Here is an 18,599-nt window from a genome sequence, read left to right as displayed (position 1 = left end):
CCCTTTTCAAGACATCTTACATATTCTGATTGTTTATTTAAAAGGCTATATGCCTTAATTTTCATAGAGTACAGTCCTCCCATATTGAGACTACTGAAAGTGGGAAACGGGGAAAATCAGAAGTGGCCTGTTTTGTCAATAAGCACATCAGTAGCCAATTAATCTCTCTCTCTCTCTCTCTCTCTCTCTCTCTCTCTCTCTCTCTCTCTCTCTCTCTCCGCTCTCTCTCTCTCTCATTCTCTCTCTCTCTCTCCTCTCTCTCTCTCTCCTCTCTCTCTCTCTCTCTCTCGTCTCCTCTCCTCTCTCTCTCTCTCTCTCTCTCTCTCTCTCTCTCTCTCTCTCTCTCTCCTCTCTCTCTCTCTCTCGATGATAGATTGATAGATAGATAGATGTGTGTGCTTGCATACACCGAAAAAGGAAGCTGCTGGACACAATGACATTTTTGGGCTGTGCATGACTAAAATGAGGCCAAAGCATTGACCTTTTATTTTTACTATTACTGGAATGTTCAAAACAGTTGGGGGCTGACCCTGAAAAAGGATAATTTATTGAGTGCTTGCTTTTTGATGACCATTTATTTGTACAATGAATCAAACAGTCCACTGAAATACATTTTTAAACATGTGTCTTTGGTTGAAGTGCCTGAACCTTGTTACTATGTTGGAGTCCAAATCACAGTATCTATACTCATAATATGACCTTAATCAAGACAACATAATTTGATTAGGCTGTTTAAATGGCCCATGTCTTGAATGTAAATTTCTCATAACTGCAGTAAGATCAAAGACTGGGTGTGCATTCAAATATAGCCAGCGGGCATTTCATTTTTTATTGGTTAAGTAGTCCTCCTACAAGAGACAGACAACAAAAGAAACTTGAAAAAGTTTTGCTGGAAACAAATACAGTAAGTGTAAAAATCAACATCTCAGGATACTGAAGGCACACTAGAAACCATCGCAAATTACGAAATTGCAGATTGACAATTTCACTTCAGATTGTGGATATCCAAAGTTATAAACTCTCTTTAAATAGATGTTTTTATGCATGCTCAATAATCCAGGTAAGAAAATCACAGAAAGTTGAATCTCTTCATCTGGACACATTTATTGAGAGAGAAATGTTTCATCACTTATCTAAGTGACTTCTTCAGTCTCAACTGTAGTAATAGTTGAGACTGAAGAGGTCACTTAGATGAGTGATGAAACATTTCTCTCTCAATAAATGTTGTGTCCAGATGAACTAATTCAACATTTTGTGCTCTCTTCAAATGGAACAACAATGAAATTAGTCAAAGTAACAGAAACAGACTGAGGGGATACCTTGATACTTTCAGATGTAGTCAGACACCTTGTTTTCTAGGCTCTTTACAGAAGACAACGAAAAATATTTGCATATTAACTGCCATTAAAACAGACCTTTAGTATTCCATTCTTTATACAAATCAATAAGCATATCCTCTTTCAAGCCTGCAGCTTATGGTACCAATTTTATGAACTAGGAATGGACTATTTGGAAAAAAACAAAAACAAAAAAAAAGCCATGATTTTTTCCCCCCCGTCCTATTCAAAATGTCAATGTGCCACTTTAAAAAATTAACGATTAAATCTTAACTGAAATCATCTGCAGAAGGAAAGCTCATTCTTAATTAATCTTTCCTTTTGTAGATACATTACGGTCTGAGTTTTCGGTGAGCATGTAAACATGGTGACTGACTTTGAGTGGACTAACAAAACCTTTGGCCTACCTGGGTGAGCACAAAAAAAGGATGTTCTCAGCCTCTGGCAAGTATATCATTTGTCCTTTCAACCTCAGACAGCTGATCTCCACCCCAGTCAGCTCATCTTCGTTCTCTACAGTCTCAACATTCAGCAGACCCTCCTGTAAGTATGACATCACATTTATAAACACTGGTGAACAAAGCATTACTCTATGGCCAATCCATGAATTCACGTGACATGACCTAAGTTCTTCCTTCATATTAATTCAGAGAGGAATGGTCGTCAGTCAGTGGCAGTGTAGTATGATGTAATAGGGCCTTTATGTGCACTAAATATAATAAAGATGGCATGGTTATAGAGTCATGCATGTTTTTCAGAAAGCCCTGCACATCACCAAGACATGAAAGACCTTTTAAGATAAAATATAGTCTTATTTCGGGGGTCAAAGAAGCATCTAAAAGCAAATACTGTAATAAACCCATCTCTCCAGTTGTCCATCTATCTATCTATCTATCTATCTATCTATCTATCTATCTATCTATCTATCTATCTATCTATCTATCTATCTATCTATCTATCTATCTATCTATCTATCTATCTATCTATCTATCTATCTATCTGTCCGTCTGTCCGTCCATCTGTCTGTCTATCTGTCTATCTGTCTGTCCTGCTTTGCCTTTCCAAAATACTTAATAGTACAAAACTCCAAATGATCTAATCTCCTTGTCTCACTTTGTCATTATATTTCTAATTTCTTTCCTCTTCATTTCTGTCTTATGGACCATTATAGGAATAGCATCATGCACAGGAATATTGTGTTACTTTAGATGTTAGGGCACAGTGATAACCTGCACTCATTATTATTAGTTTGCTAGTAACATTGGTGGTCTCACAATCATTGTAGGCTGCGTGAGCTAAAATAATTTTTAAATGTCTCATATTCAATTGAAAATTCAAACAAAATTCCTTCATATAAAGGACCTGTTTCTCTCATGAAATGGGACTATGGGAGAATTGTTGACCAAGAGTTTATTGTTTTTCTTTGTCATCACTGTGATAATTATATCCTGTCAGAAAGACGAAAAAATGTGGCTGCTTATTTAGATTGAGAGCATTGACATCGCCACATAAGTATGAATCTGTTTTCTGCAATCAGTCCTTATGATTAATCCTTTCATTCAGTTGTATTCTTTTCTCCATTGTCACAACAGTTTATCATACTAAAGAAAGAAAGGTAGAGTGATGAACATCTGATACAGAATTACAGGGATGTAGAAATGAGTGAGAAAAATTAAAGCCACGTTTATGGTGATGTGAAAGGTGACTGACATGATGTTTATTTATATCTACCTTGCTTCGTAGAACAAAGACTGTGTTGATGTGCGAGAGGATGCCATGGAAGCTGAAGTCGATGTGAGGACGGACCAAGGAGAAAACCGAAGAGAGGTTACAGGTGCCAGGTTGAAGCTGGGGAATAAAACCCGGACACACATGGTTCAATAACAATGTGATCTGACTACATTAAGGTACTTCCTCAACTACACAACTGGATATTCAGTGCAGCTACCAGCTTCAATTTGCGTCAGTACATTAATAAATGTAAACAAGTGCTAGCATCATGATATAATGTTTAAACTTGCCAAATATTAAACAGAATTCACTAATATTAGGTCTGAATTCTCACCTGGGGCAGCACGCGATAGATGCATTTCCACACTGTGTGAGCATCAAATCCTTATCAAACATGAGGTGAAATGGGAACGCCTTGCAAAAGGTGTACGGGCTGATCCTGGTCTCCTGTGTGCCATTCTCCTCAAAGCCGTCCAGATCCTCATAGAACGCCTCCTCCTCCGAGTCCTTCTCCTCAATTAGAAATTTGATGTGATCACACTCCTCACTTTTTTGTTGGATCACCTGCATGAGAAGTAGTTGACAAATTGGACACTAATGAGGATAATGGGCCAAATAAAGTTTATATTTATGGATTTCATGGATGGACAGCTAGAGAGATGGGTTTATTATAGTATTTGCTTTTAGATCCTTCTTTGACCCCGAAATAAGACTATATTTTATCTTAAACGGTCTTTCATATCTTGGTGACCGTGCAGGGCTTTCTGAAAAACATGCATGACTCTATAACCATGCCCTCTTTAATATATTTAGTGCACATAAAGGCCCTATTACATTACACTACACTGCCACTGACTGACGACCATTCCTCTCTGAATTAATATAAAGGAAGAACTTAGGTCATGTCACGTGAATTCATGGATTGGCAATAGAGTAGTGCAGAGCTGACAGAAGCATGATTGAAATGTGTATCACAAATTGCTTTAAAAAAAACTCAAGCCTCCTAATAAAATGCTTTGAAATGATTTGCTTACAGATATACTGATGTGACGGTGAGTTTTATCAATCCAAAAATTATTATGAAAACAGGTAGTATTATAGAAATATGAAAGTGTATGTTATTACAATATAATTAAATGTATCTGCGGGCATGATGCACATTGACGTCAAGCTGCTGTCTCCACAGGCAGTTGCTGCGGCACACAGTGGCTGACATTTCCAAAAGTTGGGTGTCTCATTTGGAGCACACCTGTCATTTTCTGTTCTCTATCACACAAACAAGCGCTGAAAAAAAACATGTCCTGCCTTTACCATGTGGCTAAATGATGAATGCTTGTCAATGTACAGTGCAGGAAGACACCTATGGAGTTCAGCTAAGATACACATATTCGGCAGAGATATTTATGCCACAATCTACACAATTAACAATTTACGATTTGTGACATTATTGATTTTGAGGTTTGGCTGTTGAGGAACAAATTACACCATGACTGCTGGGGATAAGCTCCAGCATCCGCGACCTCCAATTGGGAATAAGCAGCTTGGATAACGGATGGATGGATGGGATCAATATATAGCCGATATAATGATACTAAGCCAGTAAAATTAATGATGCCACAAATGTTCAGTCAAAACTGAATTCCCTGGTTATGTAAATTTAGCACGAGTACCAAGCTAAAGAGTGTAAATCCTCCTACAAATAGAGATGATACAAGATATGATGAGATGTGCCATTGCAGGTAAGTTCTTATTCAGACAAATGCAAATGAGGTTAGTAAAATTAAATTCCAAAATGTAACATTCAAATTACACCCCAGAGTCAAAACACCGAATTCAATTTGTAGATGAACTGAGTTTGTTATTGAACAGCACTTGTCCTATTTTTGCATTATGAAGCTACCGTGAAACATAAACTTGATCGTTCTCTAACATTATGATCTCTCCCAGTATGATCTCTCCCAGCATGCATCTACTATAGTTTAAGGAAATTCATGCATCCATATACTCCTGCCCATCAAACACACACATGCAGGGCAGTTGCACTGACATGCTGCTAAAACTTAAAACTGAATAATTAATCAAACAATTAACTAAATAAAAGAGATTTTAAAAAGAGCATGAGGGGTCTGCAGTGGTGTAGCGGTCTAAGCATTGGCTTTGTGTCGATGCAGTTGCCCACTGGGGACCTGGGTTCGCGCCTCGGTCTCGTCAGATCCGACTATGGCCGGACTCGATGAAGCAGCAATAATTGGCAACGCTGTCTTCGGGAGGGGGGCGGAGTCGGCTTGTGTCCGTCACAGGAATGCGTCTGTGTGTGTGTCAGAAAAAGCAGTGGTTCGGCCTGGATTCGCTTTGTCACGAAAGTGCCGAGGCGTCACCTTCGAGACTGCCGACCAGAGAGATGCAGTTGCAAACGCATGCAGTATGAGGGTGGGCTGTTTGAACTAAAATAGGGATCAATTGGCCACTAAATTGGGAGAAAAAGGGAAAAATCAGAAATAAATTTATATTAAAAAAAAAAGAACATGAAGTCATCATGTCAGCGACAGAGTAAGGTAAACCACATGACTCAGTTGAGTCATGACAAGGGTTTAAGTTTAAATCCAACATAAACACAAGAGCACAGAAAGGATACATACCTTCATCTCTATCTCTGTTCCATGTATTTGTTGTTGCAACAGTCTTAATAATGCCAATCACAATGTCTTGGAGGCCTTCCCCTCTCTGAATAGTAGTGAAGGATCAGATTGTTCCCTTTCTCTGCATCCGTGCAACGGAATGAGGGAGCCCTCATCCCAGATAAATGGTACCCCAAGTGGTCATGTAATGCATCCAGATTCTGAAAAAGTGTATCAAAGATTAGAAACAACAATATTTGATAAGGGTGTCTGTCCACAATCTAAATGCACATTCAACTAAAGCTAGCTGGGGCATTGTTGGTCATATTACAGTGTAGCATTCTATACATTAAATACAACAAATTCATAAATGATTTCTTTCACTTGCAAAGAAATGTATAGCAAACAATATATACTAACTTGTAGGAATTCACGGACATTAGACCCCAAAACCCGCAGGATGGTATCATATCCTGATTCTTGGCAAAATTCAAAAAACATCTTCCCAAACATCTGCAAAATGTCGCCTGCATTGGTTTCTGAAATACAGAAAGGATAGGGGTTTTTTTTCTTATCAATTATTCAGTCAAGCATTGTGATGTTGTTTCATGGCACTTAATGTATTTCAAAATATTCTTTATACATTTATTTGACTATTTGTACTATATCAACATGGGATAGAACTGTTATTATCAGTGGCCACAAACAAAGCAGTTTACAATACAATTACAGTTTTTTTAAATCATGAAACATGTAGTGGACACTTACTGAGAACTTTACTTGCAGCAGCGACAAGGTCATACGTTTTGGCATCATCATATATGATCCTTACTAGGAACTGGCCTTCAACATCAAGCTGGGCCTCCCTCCTAAAAGAGGAGTTAAGTTCTTACTCATGAAAAGTAAAAATAAACTGAGGCAGAGTGATACTGATACAGGGACCCTTTAAAGTCAACCTATCTGGACAACCTTGATTAAGTAGCTGCCTCACTATAATTTATTATGAAGGTACAGTCATTGACCTTGTCACCTTCTTTGTCACCTCTTCATGTTGGTTTTCCCAGCCTCTAAAGACCAAATTACCACACCAAAAAAAAAAAAAGGTCTGGGGGGAAAGAAAACATTTAAAATCTACCGCTTCTCCCTAAGTACACTGGAAGGATTTTTGCATTCTCTAGTTTACGTTCAGCATATCTTTTATACATCTAATGAGCCAAACAAAACTGTTATGTTAAGAGAACTGATGCATATGCTTGATGTTCTCTTACATTATGATTTCTTCCATCGCTTCCTGATAAACACACACAATGCATGAATGTGTGTGCGTTATGCTGAACTATATCCTGTTTTAAAATCAAAAAATGTCCTGATGACACTGATGAGTAGAGAAAACATATCTGATCTGCAGTCATGGCACTGACCATTTCATAAGAACTGGTAACAGCTGAATCAACACTGAGCGATCAAGTGATTTACAGTAACAGAGATCTAAAAATACCCCAACACTGATAAATTACAATTAAAAAGAAAATATTGTGGTACATTTGCAGAAGTACCATTAACATACTATTTTGAGATTTTTTTTGTCCTGGCAGATGAGCGAGGACCACTTTCAACATATATACTCAGGGCAGCCTCTTCCCTTCTTTTAATTGATCTTTTACATTAAGTCAAGTCTTGGAAAGTTCAGACTATGAATGAAAAATACACTTTGGCTGAGCCTAATTTTTGAGCATGCTGACAAAGATGTGTGTTAACATTATAGTAAAATCCCAAGCCCCCCCTTACATCAGGGAACCATGACTACATGGTTGTATCCTAAGCGTAAATTTATCAACTCCTTAAAGATTGATCTGCAGAACAAAGCTCAACTTTAAACAGTGTTTGTTGGACTGTACTGGAGTGAAAGGTTCACTCATTATAAATTATGATGAGCAATTTTACATAAACTACATACACATGTATGAAACACAACCTTTTTTCAGTTGAAAACCAGTATTTTCTATACCAGATTATCACACTAGGTTATATCGTCTTTAGATTATTGGTTACTAAGCAAAATTGTGAAATTAATTGGTAGAGTAGTTTAAGTGGCTGAATGTGCTCATTTTAATATCACGGACTATTACATTTCGCTGTTTAATTTTGCAATCTGAATTTCAATGCAAGGCTTAAATTGTAGAACTAGGGAATCAGTGGATCCATTAGGAACTACTGCTGTTGGTTAGCGGGAAAACAACGTACAGCAAGCACAACTAAGGTGACATTTTCGTGGAGCTATAGGCCTTGGTATCAAGGGCTAAAGTTGGTCACAGTGAAAAACAGATCAGGAAACTCACTTGATGTCCTCCCATACCTCTGGGCCATAATTTCTTAAAACGAGGAGCTCCAAGGCGTGATTCACAAAACCATACTGAAAATTAAGAGGAAAATACGACCAAGAGAAGAAAATTCCAAACGGTCAATGCACAGAAGTATCGCTGCTGTATAGCTGCATACATGGGTTTCTACGCAGAATACAGACTATTAAATCAAACACGTCGGTGCATTAATGAACTATAAACTGATAAAGAAGACTACAATTATGGAAATTGCACAACACCCGAGTACCGCTCCGTAGACAGGAAACGTCAAAAAAACGAAACAAAACACACACACACACAAGCTGCTACTCCATAAACCAAGCAGTCTTCCAGAATAACGCTGGATAACTCAAAATACTACATACCATTATAAAGACGGTCTTTCGAAACTTCGTGATTTCAAGAAGGTGTATTACATCGGTAGGAAACCTTCATCGCTTGTGATGGATGCTGCGTCGCTGGATAAGCGTTCCCCCTTTTCCTCTTGGCCGTTGATTGACAGCGAGCGTGACCAATTGTACGTCGAGGAGCAGCAAGCGCTTCAGTTCCGACCAATGACAACGAGGCGGTCTGTGAGGCGTCTACTGTACGTCTACCATATCACACTTACTGGGAAGGCTACGACTGTAGGAATTAGTTTTACGTGTTTCTTTTCGTTTGAATCAATCCGAGATAGATAGATAGATAGATAGATAGATAGATAGATAGATAGATAGATAGATAGATAGATAGATAGATAGATAGATAGATAGATAGATAGATAGATAGATAGATAGATAGATAGATAGATAGATAGATAGATATGTACAGTATGGTAAGTTTTCCAAAAGTCGTTTAAATCAAGTGATTACTGGACAACAAGCGGTTTGGGTAATGGATGGATGGATGGATTTTCCGTAATTTATCTGTTCTTTTTATTATTACTTACATCAGCGGACTTATTGTACATATTATGGAAAAGGAGACAACAATGCCCACTTCAAACTGGCTTCATGTCAGTATATTTATTGGTTACGTTACAAATACCAATGGTGTTAAGAGTTACAATAAATCAATAAATCATTATCATTGATAGTAAAATTTTGTTTTATTCCTTCATGACTTATTTCCATAGTGTGTGTGTGTGTGTGTGTGTGTGTGTGTGTGTGTGTGTGTGTGTGTGTGTGTGTGTGTGTGTGTGTGTGTGTGTGTATCATACATATGTGACCAGGATGCTCTATCGGGTATCCATGGAGTCAAAGAATTCCTTAGTAGATGTGAATGTAAATGTCTGAAATCTTTTTGTGCAACAAAAAGAGAGAGAGAGAGAGAGAGAGAGAGAGAGAGAGAGAGAGAGAGAGAGAGAGAGAGAGAGAGAGAGAGAGAGAGAGAGAGAGAGAGAGAGAGAGAGAAAGAAAGAGCAATATATTTTTAACAACATCATACTGTTTTTGGTTCAATATCCATTACACATTGCTGTATAATACACAGAGCAGCAGATCAAAGACAGTGACAAAACTTCCATCCTTGTACATGAGTTTGTTTGTTTATAGTTTGCTTATTTTGACCACTTGATAAACGTAATTTAGCTACATTTCCTAATTAATCAAACAAACTAAGATGTCCCAAAGTGTTTCTCACATAGACATGGTCTGGAGCCTGTCACATATGAGAGTTTATAAAGAACACCGGTTTTCCACAATTCATCCATTTCACGGAAGTTAAAATCTGGATAGAGAGACAGTAAATATGAATGGTGAGTCCTCTGCACAAACTGTGCACATCGCTGAATTGCACATGGGCCTGACAGGTTATTTGACAATAACTTGGCATCTCTCTTAAAGTAAGCAGCTGTCATACTTTGTTTGGTAGACCGGTATCTCTTGAGGTAATCCAAACCAAAATATACAGTGATGTGTGCTTTGTATTCACTAGATAATTTCATGCTTGTTCAAGCATAAAGTTTGTAGTGCTGTGGCAAGGTCCCTTTGTTTCTGAGTCACTTAAAACTTTGCAGGACCTATTATCGAAAGCCTCCAAAAAGTAACAAATGCCAGGGATATCAGCAGGGAAGTTGGCCGGAAGCTCTTGTCTGCTCCTGGGAATGAAGACAAACTCTGGACAGTCTTTCAGAAATCTAGGACAAAACATACACAAATAATACATAAATCTTAGGAGGAAATAGGGAAACCTCTTTCATGGTAGAGAAACCTCACTGTTATATTCAATCTTAGATGTCCCTTTTAGAAGGAATGTGCACATTTTATTCTCTCTGGTGCAGTTTGTTTGGAAACTAACGTTAACAGGTATATCGAATCATTTGAATGTGGTGGCTTTATATTTACTCTGGTTAACCCTGTCTTACTTCCATGTGCTTTATGTTTTACTAAGGTTAACTCAAACATGAAATTAAAGAGAAAAGCAGCATCGTCGGTATAAATGCAGAGTACCAGTATATTGTATGTATACTGCTTTATTTGCAGCCATATTAGCATTGCATATGTAAAGCAAAAACTGTATTAGCAATCACTTCTTTATCCAATGGAGAGAGAAGAAGTGGGTGACACTTTGTCAAGAAACAGTGTTACCTGTGTGTTGTTGGACTGATGTTGATTTTTCTTGGTTGACTACAAGATTCAAACTTGTTTGCCAATGTAACGTTGTTGCCAAAAAGGCAGTAGCGGGGCATCATAACACCAACTACACCAGCAAGTACTGAACCAGTATGGAGGCCAATGCGCATCTGAGGGGAGTAACGTTTACCACATTAATTTCTCAATCTGTGGCATTTCCTTTTCTCAGTTGGACTAAAACAGTGTAACAATGCTTTGCACTGTGCAGTTTTATTCAATATATCAATCCCAGGACCTTCTCCACTGCTGAAAAAAACAACATGGTTAAACCTGTGTTATACTTATTGATGTTGTACTTATGTAGTATATACTTAGTGATGTACTATCTATGCATAAAGGTCCTTTACAACCTTACTCTGTCATATTAGCCACAAAAGCTTTGCTAGTTTTTAAAATTCTGCTGCTGCTCCCTGTCTTATTATTCTGCATGTGGTGGAAAACATTATGTTTATTCCCTGGGAAAACTGTACCTGACAGTAATATCATCAAAATTTGAAACTACAAAAATAACTGCACCCTGCAAAATAAAGCTGCCAAACACTTAATTCAGTGCAACCTTTTGGTCACATAGACCTTCTGGATGTGACCGAAAGGTTGCGGTGAATAAAAGATTTTGGACCTTTACGTTTCAGTGTACGGGTATCCTGTTTGTTCTAGCTTTTGAGTTTGTTTTTTTTTATCCTACATGTGAGCCCTTACTGGGTTGGATGAGCCCAGCAATACCTTTTTTTTTCTTCAAGTAACGATGGACCCTCACCTGTATTTGCTCTCCAGTTGGTGTTATGACCTCGTCTGAAAGCTCCATCATCTTTAGGGCCATATGAGCAATTTGGACAGCATGAGTCTCACTCTCCTTATGCAGGCCACCAGCTACACAATAAGCATCACCAATTGTCTCCAACTAGATAGGGTGAAAAATTACTGAATGCGTGCTGCATTACCAAAAGGAGCATAAAATATACATGTTTACATGCGTTTTTGCTAGCCTCAATGCACTTGCCAACTCCTATATCCTTGAAAAGCAGCACACAGCCCACATGCTCAGACAGTGGTCGGTTTACGTGAGGTAAAAAATAAATCCCAGAAAACAATGGCAATAAAAATCTTATCCATCTTTGTATTTTATAAAGCTCTCGATATACAGATCTCACATTCACACTGCAGTAGGAATGAGAGAGGCAAATACACAGTCAATGAATTAATAAATAATGTTTTGAAAGGGACTGACCCCTGGGCAGTTGGAGGCAAAGTAGAAATTCTAAAGTTTTTTTTCCTCCTCCTCCTCCTTCTTCCTCTACTTAGATCTTAATCTGAGCAGAAACTACTCCACAGCTGTGAGCTGCACACAAACAAAACTATTTTTAGAGACATGTGGAGTGGAAACAGGGTTCAGAAGAGACCCCTGACCTCCCAGTGTTTTACAAGATATTTGTCAAACATGCTGCTCTCTCTGTTATGCTTCCACGACATTGTGATTACATTAACCAACCTCTCTGCAGATTAGCAGCAGGGGCAGTCGGTAGTTGAGCTACAAATGCAGCCTGTCCTCAGAGCATACAGATCAGGATTTGTTAAGGGATTGTTTTAATTTGTTCACTGTTTGGAATCTGTATGATAACTTCATAGAAAATATTTTGACCTTATATGCCCTACGCCGGTACGTGATGTACTACACATAGAATTACTCATCTTTGCAGTCTCAACAGCAAGAGAAGTGTATTACTATTTTAGAACCTGTCCACGATTGTGATTTATACTGTAGACGCCACTGGAGAGAGGACTTCAATAATTGATGGACAGTTTCATGAAATACTCGTCCTGTGTGAAGAGTTTGGCCTGGATCAGGACAAAACATTTCTCTCAGTATTGTTAACATTATCAGGAGCTACAATAGCCCTGGCTTGTTTAAGCAAGCCACAGGATGTTATAAGGAATGCTGGGACATGACCGTCGATCACATCTCTCTGGTCCAAAATGAAGCTATTTCAGGGGGAAACCATTCACAATGATGACATTTCAACTTAAAGCTAATACCAGTAGTCTTTCACCCTGTTCAAGGAGGGGTTTTCTGCTCCAAAGTGAAAATGAGAACATTAAGTATGACTATATAGGTAAGACTATGTAAAAAAAATGTTTTTTTTAAAAACGTAACCCTTGGCCTTAAACTAAGTAATGTACTAAAAATAGACACCATCAACCTGTAAATTTCAATTTATTTTGTTAATTTTTGGTTTGCCATACAAAAACGTGCAAATTCTGAGGCCAAAATCATGTTTCATGCCACTTAGTGTTCAATGTTCTCAATATCAAAATCATTTTCCATTATAAGATGCTACATGGACCTAAAACCAGCAAAACTATTAAATTCAGTAAGAGCGCTATATGTAGGTAGCCTCATATTTTATTTATTTACCCCCCCCCTTTTTTTTCCTCCCCAATTGTATCTGGCCAATTACCCCACTCTTCCGAGCCATCCCGGTCACTGCTCCACCCCCTCTGCCGATCCGGGGAGGGCTGCAAACTACCACATGCCTCCTCTGATACATGTGGAGTCGCCAGCCACTTCTTTTCACCTAACAGTGAGGAGTTTCGCCAGGGGGACATAGCATGTAGGGGGCTCACGCTATTTCCCCCAGTTCCCCCTCCTCCCCAACAGGCACCCTGGTTGACCAGAGGAGGCGCTAGTGCAACAACCAGGACACATACCCACATCCGGCTTCCCACCCACAGACATGGCCAATTGTGTCTGTAGGGACGTCCAACCCAGCCGGAGGTAATACGGGGATTCGAACCGCCGATGTTTTGGTAGGTAATGGAATAGACCACCACCCAGATGCCCTTAGCCTCGTATTTTTAACGGAAGTTAACAAACCCATAAACTTTGAGATTTGCCCTTGAGATTTAGCCTTTACATTGGCATCAAACCAAATGCTCAAATAGCTGTTCGCCCCCTAAAATATGATTACCTACCTTATAAACATCAAGCTCCCCACACTGCTGGTCAAACCTGGTGTATAGCTCATTGAGCATGGTGACCACTTGCATTGGCGTGCAGTGTGAGCAGATAGCTGTAAAGCCCACAATGTCGGAGAACAGCATTGTAACGTGGTCAAACTTCTTGGCTTGTACTGTTTGGCCCTGCCATAGCTGCTGCGCCACAGTGCCAGGGAAGATCGTGAAAAGAAGATCCACTGTCTTTTTCTTCTCCTCCTCCAGAGCTTGATGCGCTTGCTCCGAGGCAGCCTTGGCCTTTCCCAGGCGCTTTTTCAAACCATCCTGGGCTTTGGCCTGCTCGCCTACTAGGACAACATCCCGTAATGCATTATGAATTGGGATGTCTGAGAGGTAGAGGCCGCGGCCTGTTAGCTCCTCAAGCTTGTCCACACAGGGGGAGCCCAAGAACAAGATAGTATTGGACTCGGAAACATAGATCATCTGGCCTTTCAGGTCCATGAGCTGAAAGTAAAAATAATTCATGAGAATGAAACAAAAGGGAGACTATGTGGAACTTGAGAGGGTTAGGAGATTGGCACACAAACAGACTGAAATCATACTATAAATGCATGTGCTGCAGCTGATTCCTGACATGTACGGCTCACCAATTTCAATGTGCATGATCCCAGTTAGCTTTGTTTTAAAGGGCTTTCACACTTGTCCACTTTGTTCTGGATGAACTGCATCTGCATGCATCCACATCCATGCAGCTCATTCCTCTGAGCTTTGACACTATAAACCAATCACTTGAACTCCAGAATTCTGATGAATTCTGATGAAGCAGACATGGGGCAGGCTAAGCTAACTGCTAGCCCATGCAGACCAGCAGTTCTGACAGTCATCCTGACTGGCGTTCGCTCTCTTAGACAGTGACATTTTTTTTAGGGATATGTTGGATGTATGTGTTTTTTTAGTTTGTTTCTTTTGTTTTGGGTTTTTTTTTGTAGTTTTGATATTGTGTTCTTGTAGTTCTTGTAGTTTTTGGATATGTTTTTTGTCTTTGTGTTGCACTGCTGTGGGCTGGGGAAAATTATATTTTGTTTCATTTCATGTACGCAAGTGCATGAAATGAAATACAAATAAATGTTCCTGATTCCTGATTCCTGAAGTTACATTAATATAGTTGCCAGTCCGGGCTGATATTATTAGAATTAAAACACCGGACCATTCACTGGTCCCGTTTTTTAATTCTAATAATACATGCTGCAGCGTCCCTCTCTTGCGGCAACCTTCTTGTAGATATGCCTGTTTTTCACACATCGCCCTGAGTTTTTTCTGTACCCCCCTTCCAAATACCAAGCAGTATGTTTGTCTCGTTAGCGCTCCAATACTGCAGCCATAGCCGCCATCCCTCTTTTATTATCAGCTGGTAAATCTAAAGATTTGTTTTTCTTCATTGTTGCTAAGGAAACAAATATTGCACTAGACGTATCCAGATGGTCCAGTAGTTTCACACTTACAAAGGTGGACCGTACCGAACTGACGCGGATGCATCCCATAGTGTGAAAGCCCTGTAAGACTGAAGAGAACAGCACAGGGATTAGCTGCTATATGTCAGGGCAAACTGATCATCACTCGACACAGCTGAACTTCGACTCAGTGTTGTCAAACCAAACTGTGCACCTTTTAGACGTTTTTTGGAAGGGACAAAATAGACTTTATGTCGTCATTAGCGCTCATGTGTTTTTATAGGAACACATAGACCGTTACAGACACAGAAAACATTATTTCCATCTTTAGATTAAAATAAGAAAAAATTTGCATGACAACAGTATTTTCTACCTGTTTGCCAGCCCTTGCTGATAACTCAGAATGTGAATAGTTTGATTGTTTTTTTGTTTTTTTCTTCTTCTTTTTTTTTGTTTTGTTTTTTTGTTTGTTCACCCAAATGCAAATAAGCGCATGAAACTAACTATTAAATCACTTTGGGGGGCTGTAAATGGGAAATATGTTAGTAGTGGTCTTATAAATTATAGCAATTGAGGGGTTATTGTAAATTACTTTATTGAAGGGAACACCACTGAAGGTAATGAAAACACCACTTCTTGTTTGTGAAGAATAGATCATGTGTGTCGGACAAACCCCAATTATGTAAATTCTTAAAGTTTTTTTTAATGAGATTTAATCAACTAATCGAAAGGCACATTTATTCTCCTGCATCAACATTTCTTCATAAATGAATACAGTTTTGTCATATGACCCCTTCAAATCTGATTCCAAGAGAAAGAAAAGAATATCATGTCAAAAATTTAGAAATCTAATGCCGTTAGTTGCTTGATGTTAGTAGGTAGCTTCAATACTGCATACTATTATCTGTTTTTATCTATTAACTCTTCAATGACTACCATAAAACTGGAAGATAAATATTGTCTAATTATCAGGATATTCATTGACACCATCTATGTTTGAATGTAATTTCTAACCATGTTCATTCACCGATATATTTTTTTTTTGGTCATTATAAATACTAATTGCTGTGTAATATCATATAAATAGCATGAGCATATTTGTGCCCTTGATGGATGAGATGGTTTGACATTTACTAATGATCTTCTCTGTGGTTTTAAAATTGATCTTTCCTTCAGACTAAGTATGCCACCAATTAACTCTAATGCTGATATACAGCCTTCTTCCCCTAGTTAATCCCCAAGATTATTTTGCTGGTCATAGCTCACAGATGCATCAACCTACCTTCCCTGTGTTATCTGTGGTGGAGGCCCCATGCTTGATCCGAATGACAAACTGTGTATTTAGCATGGTCAAGATACCTTGGAAGGTACATTTGATCTGAGGAGAGATAATGGAGAAGTGTTCTTGGAATGTGATGGGCCGCCTCACTCCATCCTTCTTGGTCAACCTCTTCCTAAGCCCATGTCCTATTTGCACCAAGACCAAGTCCTGGTCCAGGAACAAATGGAAAGGGAAAGTGGCGGAGAAGAGAGAGGTAGGAAGGGTCCCGGCTGAAGTGGCCCGGAGGGGACTGGGGCTTAGATTCTTTGTATCCTTCACAACTACTGTGTAGAGAAGACTGGGCTGCGGGCTGGCCTGCAAAATGTTGTCCTTGGCGCCAGGGGGGTCCACCAACACATCCACAGTTGTGTGATAAAGCAGGCAGGCGGCAGCTTTGATGACACCAGGGAAGAAGAGCTCAGTGGTTGGCTGGGGGTTGAAGTAATAGACAGTAAGCAGACCCGGATCCTTGTCCAAGCACAGCACCGAAGGTTCACTTACAGGATCCCTTCTGTTCGGGTTTGGCAGCGCGCTGCTCTGTTTCAACAGGACGTTGAAGCTGTTGAGGAAGTCCTGAAGAGCTCCCCCCACCACCCTCAAAATATGTCCATCCTCCTCAAAAGACATTTTAAAGAGCTCCTCGCCAAGGCTGATTTTCACAGCATCCATTGTGATAGCTGATGGTCATATAAAGAGAAAAAAAGTGAGGTGATGGTGTGTGTGTGTGTGTGTGTGTGTGTGTGTGTGTGTGTGTGTGTGTGTGTGGGGGGGGGGTGTCTACATGACTTTAAACCTTAAAATGACAAGAAATACTTGCAATACACAATGGTGTAAGTTTAAGACTTCATATTACCTATTTGTCGTGAGAACGTCTCCATCATGTCCAGTAAATGCTCTGGTCCATCGGTGCAATCTTGATAAAAGTCTGTACAGCACATGGGTGCACTGGAGAGATAACATATATCGGGCTTATGTGCACATTGATACCGTAAGTGCTCAATAATGTCATAGCTTTCTGTTTGTCTGTGGCAAAATGGAGTAATTGAAATTCAAATTATTCTTGAACCCCCCCTTTTTTTTACCTCTTCAAAGTCTAAATATTTTGTCATCCCACATTATTGCAAATATAATTGGCCATATGCAACCATACTTAAGGTTATAGCAAACCTGTGAAATTGTGATTATGAATACTATAGTAGTAGTAGACGTAGTAGTAGATATTTAACAGCAGCTGTAAAAGTATGAAAACAATATCTTCGTACCTTTCCGTTTCCCTCGTATCTGTAGATACTGTCATCAATCGGCGAAAGGCAGTTTGCAGTCTTTGAAACTACAAGAGGGGTTAAAATCCAACGTCTAGTTACAACCAAAGAAAACATCATCTAATCTGCATTACTCGTAACAGCAATGGATTCATACATGTTTTCCCTCTTTCTTTTTTCTTTTTTCTAACGTAGACTGACAGGGACGACAGTGGAGAGGTAAAACTACGGCAAACGTTGTTGTCACTCAAACCTTTATTTCACACAATTTGTGTTAAAAAAACATTATGTAATTGTAGGAAATAGGCTAGCCTAAGTGACATAATGAACGCTGTTAGACTCACATCGGGACATGCCAGTTTTCGGATGCTGTCTCCAAGGGAATGAAGGTTAACTTTCGACCTATTGATTTTCTGCGCGTGTAAATCCTTGGCGGCTTTTCCATCCACATCCCCGCGTGCGGTTGACGGGCTCTCGGCGGCGTCGTGTGCGCGCTCCCCAAAGTCTCCAGGCTCCTTGTGATTTGTGGCGATGTTGGAGAAAGGACACTCTCCGGATATTTTCAATTCTTTGAGCTTCGTGCAAAACATGTTTAGTAATTTTGTCCTCTTGGCGTCTCTTATCTCATCTCAGAGAGGTATACAGACCCCCGTCAGGCAACTGCGTTTTCTGAGAGAAATGCCCTCATTCATCTCTATCCATGGTGCTCATTCCCAGACAGGCTGCACCTCCACCCTTCATCCTAATTCAAATGATCTGCACCAAAGCCAAAATTCGCATACAACGTTCATTGACGATCAGGTGGACAAATGGTGAAAGTGCACAGATGTACCAAACGCCAATGAGAAGCTGGAAGAAACACCAGTGGTCCAATCCATGTGCAAGTAGGTTGGTATAGCTCACCAGCCTATCAGCTTTATGCTTTGTAGGCGACCCAGTCAGTGCAGTGCAA

General features: G+C 39.5%; 2 protein-coding genes across 2 annotated transcripts in view; both read right to left on the bottom strand.

Moving 5' to 3' along the window:
• gucy1b1 (guanylate cyclase 1 soluble subunit beta 1) overlaps positions 1-8,522 on the bottom strand; it is a 30,893-nt gene extending 22,371 nt beyond the window's left edge. Inside the window, 11 exon segments of the mRNA XM_056280604.1 lie at positions 1,745-1,878; positions 3,069-3,185; positions 3,403-3,425; positions 3,428-3,632; positions 5,708-5,740; positions 5,742-5,786; positions 5,788-5,907; positions 6,107-6,225; positions 6,455-6,555; positions 8,026-8,099; positions 8,415-8,522. Of these exon segments, the coding sequence (XP_056136579.1) occupies positions 1,745-1,878; positions 3,069-3,185; positions 3,403-3,425; positions 3,428-3,632; positions 5,708-5,740; positions 5,742-5,786; positions 5,788-5,907; positions 6,107-6,225; positions 6,455-6,555; positions 8,026-8,099; positions 8,415-8,417 (974 nt within the window). The 5' untranslated portion in view covers positions 8,418-8,522.
• Positions 8,523-9,284: 762 nt separating this feature from the next.
• On the bottom strand, positions 9,285-18,393 carry gucy1a1 (guanylate cyclase 1 soluble subunit alpha 1). Its single transcript, XM_056280602.1, has 8 exons — positions 17,992-18,393; positions 17,648-17,715; positions 17,239-17,330; positions 16,347-17,062; positions 13,632-14,117; positions 11,419-11,562; positions 10,617-10,771; positions 9,285-10,165 (listed from the first exon to the last, which is right to left on the bottom strand). The coding sequence occupies exons 1-8, from the start codon at positions 18,235-18,237 to the stop codon at positions 9,970-9,972; spliced, it is 2,103 nt and encodes a 700-aa protein (XP_056136577.1). The 5' UTR covers positions 18,238-18,393; the 3' UTR covers positions 9,285-9,969.
• Positions 18,394-18,599: the final 206 nt, after the last annotated feature.

This window comes from Lampris incognitus, chromosome 5, assembly GCF_029633865.1.
Source record: "Lampris incognitus isolate fLamInc1 chromosome 5, fLamInc1.hap2, whole genome shotgun sequence".
Lineage (NCBI taxonomy): Eukaryota > Metazoa > Chordata > Actinopteri > Lampriformes > Lampridae > Lampris > Lampris incognitus.
This window is presented reverse-complemented; position numbering and strand designations above follow the sequence as displayed.